The 17,826-nt window shown below is 35.7% G+C and overlaps 1 protein-coding gene across 3 annotated transcripts in view; it reads right to left on the minus strand.

The window, feature by feature from the left end:
• Window positions 1-8,149: 8,149 nt before the first annotated feature.
• The window catches only part of ARL6IP6 (ADP ribosylation factor like GTPase 6 interacting protein 6), a 42,251-nt gene continuing 32,574 nt past the window's right edge, over window positions 8,150-17,826 (minus strand). For all 3 annotated transcript variants that reach the window (XM_066233346.1, XM_066233345.1, XM_066233343.1), the window contains one exon: window positions 8,150-9,525. In XM_066233346.1, coding sequence (XP_066089443.1) covers window positions 9,432-9,525 — 94 coding nt within the window. In that variant the 3' untranslated portion in view covers window positions 8,150-9,431. The remainder of the gene's footprint in view (window positions 9,526-17,826) is intronic.

Raw genomic sequence — 17,826 nt, forward strand, 5'->3', positions numbered from 1 at the left:
CACAGCTGATCCTCCACGCTGGTCAATGGTCGGTGGTTACAGCCAGCCTTTGCAGTTGATTGGCCTGGGGGTAAATCCCTCCCATTGATGTGCCAACAGCAATTAGGGCTCAACTACAAGAGGAGGGTATACACAGCCCACATGGGAATGGGGGGCACACCTTGAGTGCCCAGCTTGGGTGGTCATGAAGGCTGGGCCACTGGACCCTACTGAACTCCTATAAGATTAGACCATTGTACCAAAGCTGGGAGATATAGCAGTTGTACCTAATACATAGAAACAAACACAAAGAGGCTGCCGAAATGAGGAGACAAAGAAACATGTCCTAAATAAAGGAACAGAACAAAACACCAGGAAAAAAACAGACAAACAAAATGGAGACAAGCAATCTACCAGGTGCAAAGTTCAAAACACTGGTTATCAAGATGTTCAATGAACTTAGTGAGAACAACAACAGCACAGAAAAGAACCAGTCAGAAATAAAGGCTATACTAACTGGAATGAAAACTAATTTATAGGGAATCAACAGTAGAGTAGATGAAGCTGAGAATCATCAGCAATTTAAAAATGTGAGGAAGCAAAAAACCCAATCATAGCAGCAAAAAGAAGAGAAATCCAAGAAAGTGAGGATAGTACAAGGTGCCTTCAAAACAACTTCAAGTGTACCAATATGTGTATCATGGGGGTGCCAGAAGGAGAAGAGAGAGAGCAAGAAATTGAAAACCTATTCGAAAAAATAATGACGGAAAAATTTCTAACTTGATGAAGGGAGGAGCAAGAAATATTAAAAGTGATGAAAAGCAAGCTCTTACAGCCAAGATTATTCTATCCGGCAAAGGTATCATTTAGAATAAAAAACAAACAAACAGATAAAAAGTTTCTCAGACAAGAAAAATCTAAAGAAGCCTGACCTGTGGTGGTGCAATGGATCAAGTGACAACCTGGAATGCTGAGGTCAGCAGTTTAAAACCCTGGCTTGCCCAGTCAAGGCACATATGGGAAGCAACTACTATGAGTTGGTACCCCCACCCCTACCTATCTAAAAATCAATAAATAAAAAATTGAAAAAAGAAATAGTAAAAGCTAAAGAAGTTCAGGACCTCCAAACCAGTCTTATGTGAAAAGTTCAAGGGTCTTCTTGAAGAAAAGGAACAAAAAAAAGATCAACTGTATGAACAATAAAATGGCAATAAATACATATCTATTAACAATTGAATCTAAAAAACAAAATAAACAAACAAGCAGAACTGAAACAGACTCATACAAGAGAATATGCTGACAGTTGCCAGGCGGGGGTGTAGGGAGGATGGGTGGAAAGGGTGAAGGGATTAAGAAGTACAAATTAATTGTTACAGAGTAGTCATGGGATATAAGTACAGCATAGGGAATATAGTCAATAATATTCAAATAACTATGTATGATGTCAATGAATATGAAATTTATCAGGATGATCACACAGTAAGTTATGTAATGTTTAATCACTGTGGTGTACACCTGAAAGTAATATAATGTCAGATATAAATGAAAAATTTTAAATGATTTAAAAAGAAAAAAGCCCAAAAGGTTTTTAAAGAAAACTTGTCTGAGATTCACTCTAGTAGGTCCTTTAATGTAAAACAATTTATTCTATCAATTTTATAAAGTATTTCTTATTGGCTGCCTACATGATAGTTAAAAGTATGATTCTCATTTCGTTTCTCCAAATCTGAATCAAATGGAAATTTGCTCAATCTGAAAGTACAATTTTATGTAAAAACTGATATAGAATAAATGTCATGCACTCTATATTTAATATCAATAGAAATTTGTAATGTCCAACAGTGCAAGTATTAGTTGTATTTAATGGAAAATTATACTCTCATTACTCTTTTAGATTCACCATGCTGACTTTCACCTTAAGCAGATTTGTACAGCACCAAGAATTATAAATGATTATAACTTGCCTAGAAGTAGTAATTACTTTCTCAGTACCTAGCCAAAATACAGATATATAAAGTCCTATCTTTTTGATATATAAATTAGACTGACAATTTAAAATAGTTTAAAAAACAGTGAGGCTAAACTTTCAGCAGCAAAGCCAATGTCTACAGAAGTTTAGGGAGATCAGGATTTCATTTTTAATTTTGAACTGCTCTTAGGAACACATATTTTCCATGACATATGACATTTAACTGACTATCCAAGTCCATTCTGTAGGTGATCCAAAGTCTCTGAGTGGCTGGTCTTGTAATCTCCTCCAAAGACAAGGAAAGTAAGAATTCAGTGAGTCCAGGATGGGCCCATCTCAGCCTTCATTCCTTGTGAGCAAGTATAAAGCAATGTTGATTTCTGGAAATAGTGGGAGGAACAGGGTGTATGGCATTGGCTGGAAAGAAAGGCTTCTAGGGTAAATGCCAGCGATTTGCATCCAGTTCCGTGTTCTCTCACAGTGGTCACACAAAACGACACTTCCCAGAACTCCCCTGCCCCCCAGCACACACAAAAGTAATAATATCTCTGAAGCATTCTACCTTTAAAAACTGAAGCAGTCGTTACTTATGGTTTTATGAACCTTTATCAAAGCTATCTAGATGTTTAGCCCACACTATCTATAAGTAGAAACTCCATGAGTATGCAATGGACTGAGGAATTTATTTCTTCTAAAACTACCACTTGCAAACCCTAAGGATCATTTGGTCTACCTTTTCAGCATGGATTTGAAACATTCCTGATTTTTTTTCTTGAGTAGCAGAGGCCAGAACTTTAATTCAAAGTATGTACTGTATTTCAACTTTCCTGGTGGTTCCTTACATATACATTTGGATTTTCCCCTATGTTACCAGTTGTCCACTGTCAGATATCTGTCATTTTTCTGCCCACTTGTTTATGTCCTAGGATGTTCTTGTGGAATTCTTCCAAATTCCAGTATCTAGGAGAGTTTAGTGTCATCTGTAAATTTGGACTTTTTTATTGTGTGCAATTTTTTTAAGAGTCTAAGTAAAAATATTCTAAGCACTGATCTTTGTGAATCAGCTCATATTGCTAGGTGTTTCATTACTCAGAGAAGCGACCTGTGGTTTTATATAACTTAGGTCTGTATCCCAGTGACTCAGTATTTAAGATTACTTTCTTGTGGAAGCTGGTTCTTACATAATAATTTATAAGAATCTGAATAAATTACATTCTGATTGTTCTTTAATTACATCACTTACCTGCTCAGTCTGATAGCATTGCACATGGTCAGATCTAAAGGAAATCAAGGGATACATTTTATTTTAAAAATTATACTTATAATAAATTCCTATTACCTTTCTTATTTTTGAAAAAAAATTCTATTATTGTATAAGGTATTTGTACTAGTGTAGAGAACACTTGCTTATGTGTGTGTAGTATTTCTTATCGTCTACTTATGTACTTATAAGACATATAAGATCTGAAGTCATTTCTTTCTATTTTTTCCCATTTTTTCTTATAACACTGTAATTCTATATACTGCTTAAGTGTTTACTAATGTAATAAACAATTACTGAGCACCTGCTGTGTACATTAAAAAAGAGTCTTAAAGACCCTTTAGGTAGATAAGTCATTATAAAACAATAAGGCTGGATAGTATATGATAATTTTTAAAAATTAGTAGTAAAAGGAATAAGTTCAGGTGGCAGAAATCACAGTGGAACCAAGTTTTTTCCAAAAGTTTGTGGACAGGTAGTGGTGGATGTTGATAAATGATGAATTCTTGCTTCTGGGTTTTAAACATTAATGTCCAACTTTAGCTTGCTAAGAAGAAAAGACTTTTACTATATGGCTAGGGAGCAGCTCCAAGAATTGAAAGGCTGGAAAACCAAGACCATAAAATGACAGATAGGTTGGAAGCAGAGATCATAGCTAAGGTTATGCTTCAGTCTGGTAAGGATTGTATGGCCCAGTCTCTGCTGAACACTACTAGAAACCACTGCCACAGAATGAACAACTATGAATGGATGCTAAGCTTTTTGTTAGTGACTTTCATTCCTTCACAACTCAAAACATGGGCTGAAATATACAACTGATGGCACCCACCAAGTTTACATACTAGCAATAGGCTTGGGACTCGTCAGTTTTTCTGACTTTCGTCCTATATATTCCATGTCCCTTTGATTTTCAGCCAGAACTCTTTGCAGTTACAGGTTATTATATCCAGTGAGGTAACCAAAAGCTCATTCCAGAGGGATTTGAGTCCCTGCCTGTGTAAGGTTGTGATATTCCACTAACTGAAAACAAGTCTAACAAGGAAGCCTTGGGGTGTTCGTCCATACTCCTCCTGGCTCCCATTGTATAGCAGTAATTCAATCCCCCCCTCAGTGGATTATCAATCACTACAGTCAGTACCTTAACCCAGATTTCGCCTGTGTGCCCAATGCTCTAAGGAACTTGAAATGGTCAAATGTGGCCTCAGCTTCCAATTCAACAATAACATTGTATGTAACCTTTGTGGAAGCATTTGTTCCTTGAGATAAAAAACAGGCAGCCTATGGAGATGGGAAGAAAATATTTTCTAAGTGGACTTTTCTTATGAACTGAATCCTTTGACCAGATGTGAACTTGAAATACATAAGGCCATAGTAGTTCATGACCTGTGTCTGTGACAGACCTTGCCAGGCAGAGGTTCATAGGGTACTGGCATAGAGACAAGTCTGCTTGGGCTAATAATAACCCTTTCGAGAAACAGCTTTTTCTATTTGACCCTTTAAAGAATGAATACCTGATTTTGAAGCTCCAGGTAACCCTGTGACCCCAGATGTCCATTCTGAGCACGATGTTATCTGACTCATCTAGTCATGAATATCCAAGAGATCAGGGTTTCTCAGTCTTGGCACTATTTACATGCTGGCTGTTAATCGTTCTGGTGGGGAGCTGCTCTGGGTACTACAGATGTTTAGTGGCATCCCTGGCCTCTACCAACTAGGGGCTAGTAGCATCACACAATTATGACAATCAAAAATGTGCCTAAACATTGCCAAATATTTAGCTAAATTGCTACATTTTGCCCCTGGGAGGCAAAACTCGCCTTTAGTTGAGAACCACTGACACAGGTGCACCTTTGAATTCCATCACCCAGGAGATGTGTCTTCAGTCAGTACAAAGGCATAGATAAATTTATGATCACATTCCCCATATGCTTCCTTCTGTCACGCTGCCTTTCTTCATTCAACTCACGAGTATGGCCGCATGAGAGTTCCCTATGAATAACTGATGTTGAAAAAAACATTTAAGCTTGACTTGTAGGTGTTCTGTGTACTATGCTACTACTAGCCAAAAATGAGGCTAAAACCCCTGGTTCCTGGGTGACAACGAAGGACAGAAAAGGAAAATCCTCCTAGAAATAACTTCAAGCAGTTCATACTGTCTCCTCGGCCGGAGGAAATATGGTATAAAATAAGGATTATGCATATTCATGGAGAGTGAGCTAGCAGTTGGGAGGGGTTTTCAGGGGTTTGGGAAATAGTGCCAATTTAAAGACTAGGAAGGAGTATTCTTTCTATTTTACAGATAAGGAAACTGAGAAGCATTAAATTATTAATAGCACTGTATTTAAAACTCATTTAACTAAAGACTCATTAGACGAGATCGGGCGCGTTCAGGGTGGTATGGCCATAGACAACTAAAGACTCATTATACAGTAAGTACTCTTTCCTTATCTTTGGGGAATTCATTCCAAGACACCCAGTCGATGCCTGAAGCCACAATAGCAGTGAATCCCTTATATACTATGTATTTTCCTATACATAAGTACCTATGATAATCTTTATAAATTAAGTGAAGAGATTAACAATAAAATAGAACAAGTATAATATACTGTAACAAAAGTTATGTCACTGTGGTCACTGTTTTCATGGGATCCCTTGTAGAAGTCCTTGACTAGACTCAGTATTTTCTGGGGCAGTATGTTGCCATTAATTAGAACACATTTTCTGTTTGTCTTCCACCTACAAATTTAATGCTTTTCCATCTTAACTAAGCACTTGTCATATACTGTGGCCCTTTTTTATTTTGATTTACTTATTCATTTTAGAGAGAGGGGAGAGAAAGAGAAAGAAAGGGAGGAGGAGCAGGAAGCATCAACTCCCATGTGTGCCTTGACCAGGCAAGCCCAGGGTTTCGAACTGGCGACCTGTGTTCCAGGTTGATGCTTTATTCATTGCATCATCACAGGTCAGGCCTGTGGCCCTAACTCAAATAACCTCAGCATACATTTTTTTTCCTTATTGAGAACATCCACGTTTTCACTTTAAGTAAGCACTTTATGGCTTCTTTCTGGCACATCCAAATTACCAGCATCAATATTATCGCTTCTTAGGGGATGTTATTAAGTAAGGATTACTTGAACACAAGGACTGTGACAATTGATCTGATAACCGAGATGGCCACAATATTACTAAGGGGTGAATAGCACACAAAGGAATGATTCATGACCAGGTAAAATGGCATGAGATTTCATCATGCTACTCAGAACGGCATGCAATTTTAAGCTTATGAATATTTTATTGAATGTTTATTTCTGAAATTTTCCATTTAACATTTATGGATCGAAGTCGACCAAGGGTAACTGAAACTGCAGAAAATGAGATTGCACAAGGCAAAAACCACGGATATGGGCGGGGGTGGGGAGGAATACCGCCACACCTTGATAACTAAAGTAATGGTCTGGTAACACTTTAGGCAGAATTGAATTAGGCGCAGGGGTCTCAAACTCGCGACCGAGCGGCCCGCAGACTAATCAAACTTCGTGGATTAATCTGCGGGCCAGTCTGCAGGCCGCATAAAATTGGTGGGCGGGCCGCGAGTTTGAGACCCCTGAATTAGGGGATATAAATAACGAATTCCTGGTTAAACAGCAAGTAGATTAATAAACTAGTTTTACGACAAAACTCATGGCTAATCATTAGCCACGAGCACACTTATACCCAACGTATCCTTCAGAAGTCACTGAATAGAATGTTTGTTGTAAGCCAGTGTTTTCAACTGCCAGTCCACAGACCAGTCTGACAGAAATTTTGTGCTGGTCCATGAAAAGTTAACCACTCTGATATTGTATGAAGATTATAGACCCAATAATCTTATAAGACTTTACATATGCTCACGGTGATTTCTGCCTTAGCCGTCCCTGAAATAAGTCTATCTTCACCAGTCCCCAAGTGTAAAGAGGTTGGAAACAACTGTTGTAAGCTACACAGAGATGAGATTGTCTGAGTCAGTCTCATAACACAGATGGATTCCAGCTGCTAGGTAAACTAATCTTGACTCTTTTTATTGAAAATGACAAAAAACCAATATTAACAGCAGAGGCCAAAGGAGGAATTGGTTCATGTTACCAAATTTCAAGAATGACATGATCAACACTGGGCTTTAGGGACTAGAAGAATGTCATTAGCAATATACATGTCAGCTTTAGTCCTTCCCACTGAGGTTTGCTGGACTCTGGCTGCCAGCATCTCCTGGGCTTGTATGTACCTAGCTTCATTATACCTTAAATTCAAGTTGAAAACCCCAGGGAAAAGACTGGCCTGATTTCAGTCATATCTCTATTCCTATTGCAATCCTTGTGGCTAGGGGAGATGAGAAACTAGGACTGACCTGGTCTGGATAGATGCCTATCCTTAGTCAATCACTGCAGTGGAAGTAGGATGGTTTATATTTGGACCTTATGTTACACTGGAGAAGGAGTGATTTCTCAGTTAAGAAGAGTGCTAATTCAGAAGAAACAGGGTTCCAGATAAAAATATCTTACAGATAGATATCTATCTTTATAGATATCTACATATAGAGGGTCTACTGTAATATTTTTCTTAGTCATAAGACAAAGAATTTGAAAGAAGCTATCCAAATTTTGGTGGTGGGTGGTGTAATCAGAAAGGGTGAAGAGAAGAAAATCTGATTTTATTTGTACATTCCTTTGCAATAGAAGAGCACTTCAGAGCCAAGTTTGGGGAGGGTGGGGAGAGGGTGACGGGGTGAAAATAGATTCACTGCAACATCTGTATAATATGTATGGATGTATGTATGTCTATATGTACAGATACAAATACTCCATTCTAATCTAAACATCTCAGATCATTTAAATTGGAGCATCATTTGTCATTGCCAACTAAAGGTTTTAAATAAGTAAAAAGATAAGACTTGGAAACGTAATTAAATCATTTATTCAGTAACACTCAGTGGTAACAGAAACAGACTGCACATGTTCATTTCCCATTTAGCCTGAATAACCAATTTCATTTTACAGTGCTTTCCTAAGTGTAAGTTTTTATAAAACTAAGAAAAACAGCATTTTAAATAGCCCATCATTTCAAAATTGAAATGACTTTTAAACAGGTATTTAGAAACTAAGTGAGAACATTTAAGGCTTAATTACTATTAAAACAAAAACTAACACCACAATTGTAGAAAAACATTTAAATAGTAAAATTATGAAACTATATATAAAAAATTATACATATATACATACTCTATCAAAATACCTCTTATATTTTGGTAATTAAATTTTTGAGATTAAAACCAGTTCAAGCATTTCCAAATATAAAATGTCAGGTTCATATTTATTAAAGACAAAATAAATCAGTTCTGTTGAAGTAACCATATATATACCAGTATAAATGTTTGGAATTGTGGAAACAGTAATAGTGAACAGCTTCTAATTTTTCAATATTTTAATGGCTCATATATGTTACTTTTTTCACTTTTTTTGTTAAAAAATAAATTTACTTAATTTTAAACTAGATCAATATGCTTTTGCCTTTAAAAAAAAAACAAATACACTTAAAATGGCAGGTATTAGATTTGCACCAACTGAAGAATAACATTTACATTTGTCTAGATGTAACAATTTTTAAAACACACAATTCAATATGTAATAAGAAAATATGTAAAAAAAACACAAGAAACTATGCACCATTTAAAAATATGAATGCACCTTCTAGTGATTATGAGTATCAAAAAGTAAATATTCTGATTTAGAAGTAGCTTCCATAAAATGTCAAATAAGCATTATTTGTTTTCCTGATATGATGAATAATTAAGATATATTTCTATCTTAATTAAACAGTAACATCAGTATTTTTTAGGAAAAATGTACTATACATATGGATAGGTAGGTATTGTCCTGTATTCAAGTTATCCAGTTTGATTCTATTAAAATGCTTTCTACAGTTTAAAAAAAGAACACACACAAAAGTCAAGAGATGAGGTAAACATCTTAACATTTTAAGAAATTACTTGAAACTTAACACTCAGATATCCAAATGCCTAGGTTCCAGACGATGCTTAAGAAAGTCCTCCATAATGATAACATGACAGGTATCTGAATCATACAATGGACAGCAGGTTTCTTGTTCTGAGTAGGCAATGATGTTCTTCCCTGTTATTACAGAGCAATCATGACTAAGTATGGCGAAGATTATTGTTTCAGTGTAGGTTTACATGAGGCACCATGCAACAGTAAGAGCAGCTACAATGCCATTCAAAATTGCCATGCTATAGCCCATGTGGAAAGAATGTCCAGTAAGTTTCCTGAGGGGGGAAAAAAACAAATGAAAAAAGGAATATGTAATTTGATATAATAGAAACACTGTCAGTTTTTACTGAAAATGCTTAGAAACAGGAAATGTTTTCCACATTAATTCAAAAGTTAAAAAAGAATACTGGGGGTAAGTAATAGACCTTACAATTTCTGTTAAAACCTGTTATGGTTATCATATTTTCAACTTCATTACTTACAGCAAAATGCTCAGTTTGATACCTAGATTTTTTTTTAAAAAATTGATTTCAGATAAAGGGAGAGGAAGGGATAGGAAGGGAGGGAGAGAGAGGGAAAGGGAGAGAGGGAGGGAGGGGGGGGGGGAGAGAGAGAGAGAGAGAGAGACAACTGATTTGTTCCTGTTTGTGCCCTGACCAGGGATGGAATGTGCAACCTTTCCATTTCGGAACAATGCCCCAACCAACCAAACTACCCAGCCAGCGCTGATACCTGTACTTCTTGACTGTACTTCCAAGTTACTGTGTGTGCCATACCTAACTCTAACGTGTAAGTCTTCTTACATCTCCAGCATTTCTTTTGTTAATTATTGTGGTTTTCTCTGCTCTTATTCTCACTTAGCATTTAAAATACATATTATTTCAGTTATCTCACTTGTACCATTTTTAGATTAGGTGAAGGAGCTCTATTATTTCTTTGAGCACTAAAAACAGCATTTGTCCATGTATGAGTCATAAATCAGATTATGTCTTTTTCAAATATTTCAGTTCTCAACCTAATAAGTCATTTAATTGAAGTGGCTCTCAGTGAGTACCTAAGTATCATGAAAGATACATTCCATTTTAGGATTACTGAATGCCAACTACTTTATATACACAGATTTTCCCTGACATTTGTTTCCTCTATCTTGGAGAAATTTTAACTTATTTTACAACATTTTTTTCCTTAACATTCCTCCCACTAACTGTAATGTAGTTATACTCTCTGCCTGATAAGGATCAGTCATGCTATAAAGAAAAGGAGTCCAACCAGTATCAGAGGAAGAACAGAATATTCTCACTGAAGCAATCCAAATTAACGACATACAGGGAGATGCTGGTAGTGTACGTAGAAAGAGTTGAAAGTCAACAGTAACAGGACCCTGGACTGAAAGGGTCATGATGCCTATGTCCTCTCCTCTTTTTCTAAGAATAAGTCAAAGCCAGGGACGTACTTAGATCTGAATGAACTTTTTTAAAAAAAATAAAGACACTTTCTTTTTTTTTAGATTTTATTTACTCATTTTAGAGAGAGAGAGAGAGAGAGAGAGATAAGGGGGAAGGAGCAGGAAGCATCAATTCTCATATGTGCCTTGACCAGGCAAGCCCAGGGTTTTGAACCGGTGGCCGTCGAGTTCCAGGTCAATATTTTATCCACTGCACCACCACAGATCAGGCCTGTAGTATTAACATTTGAAGAAGACCTCACTATAATGATTCCAATCCCACAGATCTCTGGTAGAGAGTAAAGATATACTCTTCTAAGAACTACCTCTTTGCATTCACCTGAAACCACAGAAAACCCTTATGCTGAGGGTTCTCTGTACTGGTCTTTGGAGTTAATACTTACCCTCTCCATTCAATCTTACTCACCACCTAGAGACTTGTTTAATGTGCTTCTCATGTGCCATTAGGATTAATTTACCTAGTGGTATTACCTACTATATGGTGAAAAAGATGTACTAAATGCTTTGCCCTTAAAAAAAAAATGTCCTCAAACATAAATTGATTAGTTAACAGAAACATCCAACCTCTAAATCCTGACATAAATAACACTATACTGTTAGCTATCACAGTGTCTGGCTTCACCTGCTCTTGAAACACCACCTACCTACACAGCATCCTACAGTATGTATTCTTCTGTCTGGATTCTTTCACTCAGTACCGACTGTGAGATTTATCCATGTTTTATGTAGCACAAATGTATTCTTTTGTATTGCAATTTAGTATTCCATTGTAGATAAATACCAAAATCTATCCATTCTAATATTCGATGTTTAGGTTGCTTCCAATTTGGGGCTCTTATAAATAGAGATACTATAAACATGACGCTATGTATATATCTTTGGTGGGTGGTAGACATCTGCCCTCCTTTCTCTTAGGTATACTGTATAAGTGAAAATGCTAGGTTATAAGGTAGATATAGAGTTGGCTGTAGTAGAAAGCTTTAAATATTTTCCTAAAGTAGTTGATTTTTTTACTTTCACCAGCAACATATGAGAATTTCAGTTGTTCCACATAGTCCTCAACATTTCATATTATCAATCCTTTTAATGTTAGTGGGTCTGCAGAGTGTTGTTTTGGTTTTAATATTTATTTTTCTGATGACTAATGTACAATGTACTTACTATTAACCGTTCTTTTTTGAAATTCCTGTTAATCTTTTGCTAATATTTTTCTATTGATTTATAGAGTTAATATATTCTATATACAAATCCTTTGTCAGAAATGTGTTTCAAAAATATTTTATGGTTTATCTTTTTATTTTTTAGTCTCTTAATGAAGTCTTTTGATAAATGTAAGGTCTTAATAAATAAGTCAAATTTATTAATTTTTTTAATGGTTAGTACTTTTTTGTGGCCTTTACAATCTTTTGACTACTCCAAAGTTATATATTGTGTTATTTAGAGAAGCTTTATTATTCTTTCTTTGAAATGTAGGTCTATAATTCATCTCAAATTATTTTTATATATGCTATCAGGTAGATGTCAATGCTCATTGCATTCCTTATGGATATGCAATTGTTTTGATGCAATTTATTGAAGAGACCATCTTTCCCCCTTATTAAACTGTGATACTTTTGTCCTAAGTCACATAACCTATGTGTGAGGGTATTTTTGGAGCTTCTATTTTATTTTTTTGGTCTATTTATCTATCTGATAAAAAACAACTTTTCTATGTAGCATTAGGCAATTAAAAAAAATTATGCTAAAAGATTCCAAAATATAAAAAAGATTCAAAATATAAAAAAATATATAAAATCTTAAAAATACAATAATATGGAAGCCTCACATGAAGATAACCAAAAAGTTTACTGAAGCTCTAAATAAATAGAAAGATATCCTGTGTTTATAGAATTGAAAACAAATTGTTAAGAAAATAATACTTCCTACATTGATCTACAGTTTCAATGCAATTCCTCTAAATTCCTACTGCCTTTTGTTTTTTTACAGATATGGATAAGTTGATACTAAAATCACATGGAAATGCAAGCAGCTCCAAATAGCTAAAACACTTAAAAATGAAAAAAGTTAGAGGACTCACACTTTCCAATTTCAAAACTTAATACAAAGCTACAATAATAAAATGGTATGGTACTGGCACAATTGAGAACCCAGAAATTAAATGTTATCTATAGTCAATTAAATTTTGACAAGGTTACCGAGACCATTAATAAGGAAAGAACTGTCTTTCCTTTTTAACATATGGTGCGGAGACAACTGGATGCAAAAAAAAAGAAAGAAAAAGAATTTGGGTCCCTAACCTCATACAACATACAAAATTTAACTCAAAATATATCAAACCTAAATGCAAGAACACTATATAAAGCTCTTAGAAAGCACAGGTGTAAATTTTGACAACCATAAATTAAACAACAGTTTCTCAGATTTAACATCAAAAGCTTAAGCAACTAAAGAAAAAAATAAATGTCCTCAAGTAAAAACTTTCATGCTTCAAAGGACATTATCAACAAAGATAATACAATCCACAGAATGGGAGAAAATATTTGCAAATCACATCTCTGATAATGGTCTGCTATCTAGGATATAAACTCTTACCTGAAAAATAAGATAACCCAATTTTAAAAGGGACAAAGGATTTAAATAGTTCTGCAGCAAAGATATACAAATGGCCAATAAGCACATGAAAAGTACGCTCAACATCACTAGCAATTAGAGAAATGCACATGAAAATCACAATGAGATAGCACTTCATAACCCACTAAGATAGTTATAATACAAAAAAAGAAAAAAAATATTGGTGAGGATGTGAGGAAACCAGAATTCTCATATGTTGCTAGTGGGAATGTACAATGGCACAGCTACCATAAAAAATAGTTTGCCAGATCTTAAAAAATGTAAGCTACCACATTATTCAGCAACTCCCTTCCGGGTATATACCAAAGAGAACTGAAAACATTTTCACACAAAAATCTGTACCTGAAATGTTCACACCAGCATTATTCATAATAACCAAAAAGTAGAAACAAACCAAGTATCCACCAACTGATGACTAGGTAAACAAAATGTGGTACATTCACAAATAAAATATATTTCAGCCACAAAAAGTACTGATAAATGCTACAACACAAATAAACCTTGAAAACAGTATGCTAACTGAAGAAGCCTGATATGAGACTGTATTTCGGGGATTTGTGTGAGTCCATTTATATGAAATGCCCAGAACAGGAAAACTCATAAACAAAAAGTAGACTAAGGGTTTTCTAGAACTGAACACTGTTCAATAAGAATATAATATATTGGAAAAGTTATGGTTGCAAAGAAAGACTCATTATAATAAACTACTTCCGCATCCTAAAAGACTAGTTATAAAAAGGTACTATTTTGTTCTAGTTATAAAGAATTTCTTTCCAATAATAAAAAATCCTACAATAAAGTACTTATATGGTTCCTATTAGTGGTTAAGAGTTTAAGCTTTGTACTTAGAGATGAGTCTGAGAGCCGGCTTTGTAATTTACAAGAATTATGAAGCTATTGATAGAAAAATCATTTGATCTCTCTGAGCCTCAATTTCCCAAAACAGAAATAAAAACAGAATCTATCTTTAAAAATTGTTGAGTGGTAGAACATTGGCCCGGTATGTGGAAGCCCCGGGTTTGATTTCTGGTCAAGGCATACAGGAGAAACAACTATCCGCTTCTCTGCCTCTCCCCCCTCCTTTTCTCTTTCTTCCTCCCCTACTGCAGCCATGGTTCAAATGGTTACAGTAATTTGGCCCTGGGTGCTGAGGATGGCACCATGGCCTCAATTCAGGTGCTAAAAATAGCTCAGTTGCCAAGCAATGGAGCACCAGCCCCAGATGAGTAGAGCATTGCCCTGTAGGGGGCTTGCCTGGTGGATCCTGGTTGGGGCACATGTGGGAGTCTGTCTGTCTCCTTGCCTCTTAATTAATTTAAAAAAAAGTTGTTATGAGGATCAGGTGGCTGGCACATGGCAAATGATCAATGAATATTAACCAATATATAGTATAGAAATTTTAAAAATTGTTTCAATCTGCTTTTCAATTCTCCCTTCCAAGCAAAACACCTGAACCTAGACCCACTCCAATCCAAAACAAAGAAACAAACAATAACATTATACAATGAGACCCAGGAGGTGAATGTAATAAAGAGATGAAGAATTATAAGTCTGTGTATGTATGTGCGTGTTTCTGCTTGGTATTATCCTCTTCATAATCACTTCTCCCTTTATAATTCACTTGAGAGCTTGACTTCTACTATTTATATCCAGGTTTTGTAGTCTGAAAATATGATTTCTAGCAATATATTTATATGTTTAATGATAATTTATAAAGTGAGTATAAAAATTGTATATTCAACTTTTATTTTTCAGGAATGAAATATATTTAAAATTTAATATTCAAGTGAATTCAATCATTCTTGCAATATAAGTACCCATACTCTTTTATTTTTGAATCACAAATTAAAACACTTAATAAGTCACTACCAAAAGTTTCAAATAAATTACATTTTCTTATTTAAGAGAGAGACCAACAGACTCAAATAGGTCATGTTTCATGTTAATTTTTACTCTAGCCTTGGCTGACTCCGAACTGAATCTTTACTATATTCTGACTCCACTCTCTTGAAATCTTCATTCCTATATCATATTAATTCCTATATTACCTTTCCCTGATATATATTTCCACATTTCAGACACACTTTTATGACAGAGTTCCTGCAATTTAAAACTGTAACTTCATTGCCAACTGATTTTGCTTTAAGCAAAAAACTCTTTATGCTTACCAAGATAGGAAATTATTTTAAGGTCCTGCATTAAGAACCAACAGGCTGTTTGCTTGTATCTGTCTCAGCGGAAGACAGGATGGGTTAGTTGGTACTAACATATTCCCTTTTCACACATCTGAACTGGCTTTTATTTCTCATTCTATCTGGAGCCAAGAAATCTCCAATTCCTAAAGAATTTTAAGCTATGTCAGAGCTTTGGCTGAAGTAACTATCAATTCTTCATCTAGAATCAAAAGTTCTTAGCCCCAACCCATAATTTGAAGAAAATACTGAGAATCACCATATTTTAATTATTTTCAAAGCATTTCCTTTTGTGTTTCTTTCAGAAATATAACATGGAACAACTTCTGTTGTATTCTTTTGTCCTAGAAATTACTCATTAGAAATTGCTGGAGAAGATGAAGTTGTGTGCATCCTCATGAACTTTACCAGTGCTGTTTAAAAAATAAGGATTAGAATTTCAGAGAACATCATTCAGGGAACATCTTTTATTATATTAAAAAAAACAGTATGGGGCTCCTCAGGTTACGACACAGTTCCATTTCTATGACGGTGACTTAACCCAGATTTTGGTGTAAGTCGAAACACACCCTAGCCTAACACAAATAGAACACTTGCAACTTTTAACAGTCCAAAACGGCATAGGTAAGTGTACTGGGGGGTGTCAACTTTCAGCCTTTTGTATACTGAATTTTCTGCAATGAAATAAAAGTTAGTTTTGCATCTCATTTGCATAATCAAACAACTTTCTTTGACTTGTTTGCTTTTCTGATGTTCTTGCTTAAAAAAAGTCAAATGCAAAAAAAAAGTCAAATGCAAAAAAAAAGTCAAATGCTTTTTTTATTGCTTCATATTCATTCTGAAATATCCCTTAATTTTTGTGAGCAGTGTATCTCTTACTGTGTTTCAATTCCCTGAAAATCAGAGAGAAATTCGTATCAACCTACTGCTTACTTTACCTATACACAGCAGTCCACTTGGTTGTAACTTGAGGAATGTCAGACATGTTAACTTTATGCACCAGTGTGTTTAAGTAGAAATGCCTGAGGACACATATCTGTGCTGGGCACTACCTTTTTTTATTTTTTGATAGATTTTAGAGAGAAAGGAAAGGAGGGGAAAAAAGAGAGAAGCAAGACAGATAGACCGACAGACAGACATTGAGTTGTTATCCATTTATATATGCCTTCACCTGACTGGGACTGAACCTGCAACCTTGGTGTATCGGGATGATGCTCCAACCAAATGAGCAACCTGGTCAGGGTGCTGAGCACTATCTCAAACAAAGTTCGTATTCACCAGGAAGTTAAAGCAAGCAGTAGAAAAAGTGCAGAAAAATGAGTTTCCCAAAGCTTTAAATTTCATGAGTTAAAAAAAAAAAGTGACACTGTGTTATGTTGCCAAACTTTTTTTTTTTTTTTACAAGGACAGAGAGCGAGTCAGAGAGGGATAGACAGGGACAGACAGGAATAGAGAGAGATGAGAAGCATCAATCATCAGTTCCTTTTTGCGACACCTTAGTTGTTCATTGATTGCCCTCCCATATGTGCCAAGACCACGGGCCCCCAGCAGACCGAGTGTAACCCCCTGCTTCCCCCTGCTTGAGCCAGCGAAGCTGGTGAGCTTTTTTTTTTTTTTTTTTTTTTTTTTGCTCAAGCCAGATGAGCCCGCGCTCAAGCTGGTGACCTTGGGGTCTCAAACCCAGGTCTTTCTGCATCCCAGTCCGATGTTCTACCCACTGCGCCACCACCTGGTTAGGCTGTTGCCAAACTTTTATTTTGCCAACTACTATCAGCATTATTTCCCCAAAGAGAGAGTATCTTAATAGCAAAAGAATAAAATCTCAAGATAAATAATAGTTACCCAAGAAGTGATAACTGGCACACAGTGGTAGACCATGGTCAGATATCCAAGTTGAGAACTGTTAACTAAGAAAAGGAAAGCCCTGGGACCATATCTACTTTACCATCTGATATACCTGTTGCTTTAACTTGTAAACTAAACTTATACTTATTGACTATTACGGCAGACATCCCATGTTAGAGAAGAGGAAATTAAGGTTCGGAAAGATGCTAACCGACTTGCTCAAGTTCTGCTGGTATATGGAGTAGGATGGATTCAGAAGCTACCTCTCCTGACTTAGAAGCCCTCTGAATTACTCCATGCTGCCTATTATAATTTATAAAGGTCGTTGAACATACAAAAAAGGTTCCAAGTACAAAACTGGCAAGTGTTATCTCTCAGGTATTTCTTATCAGCTGCTGTTTGGTGCACATGGACACCTGTGCCTTTTCAGCAGCTCTTACATA

This window comes from Saccopteryx bilineata, chromosome 5 (genome assembly GCF_036850765.1).
Source record: "Saccopteryx bilineata isolate mSacBil1 chromosome 5, mSacBil1_pri_phased_curated, whole genome shotgun sequence".
In the NCBI taxonomy this organism is placed as follows: Eukaryota; Metazoa; Chordata; class Mammalia; order Chiroptera; family Emballonuridae; genus Saccopteryx; species Saccopteryx bilineata.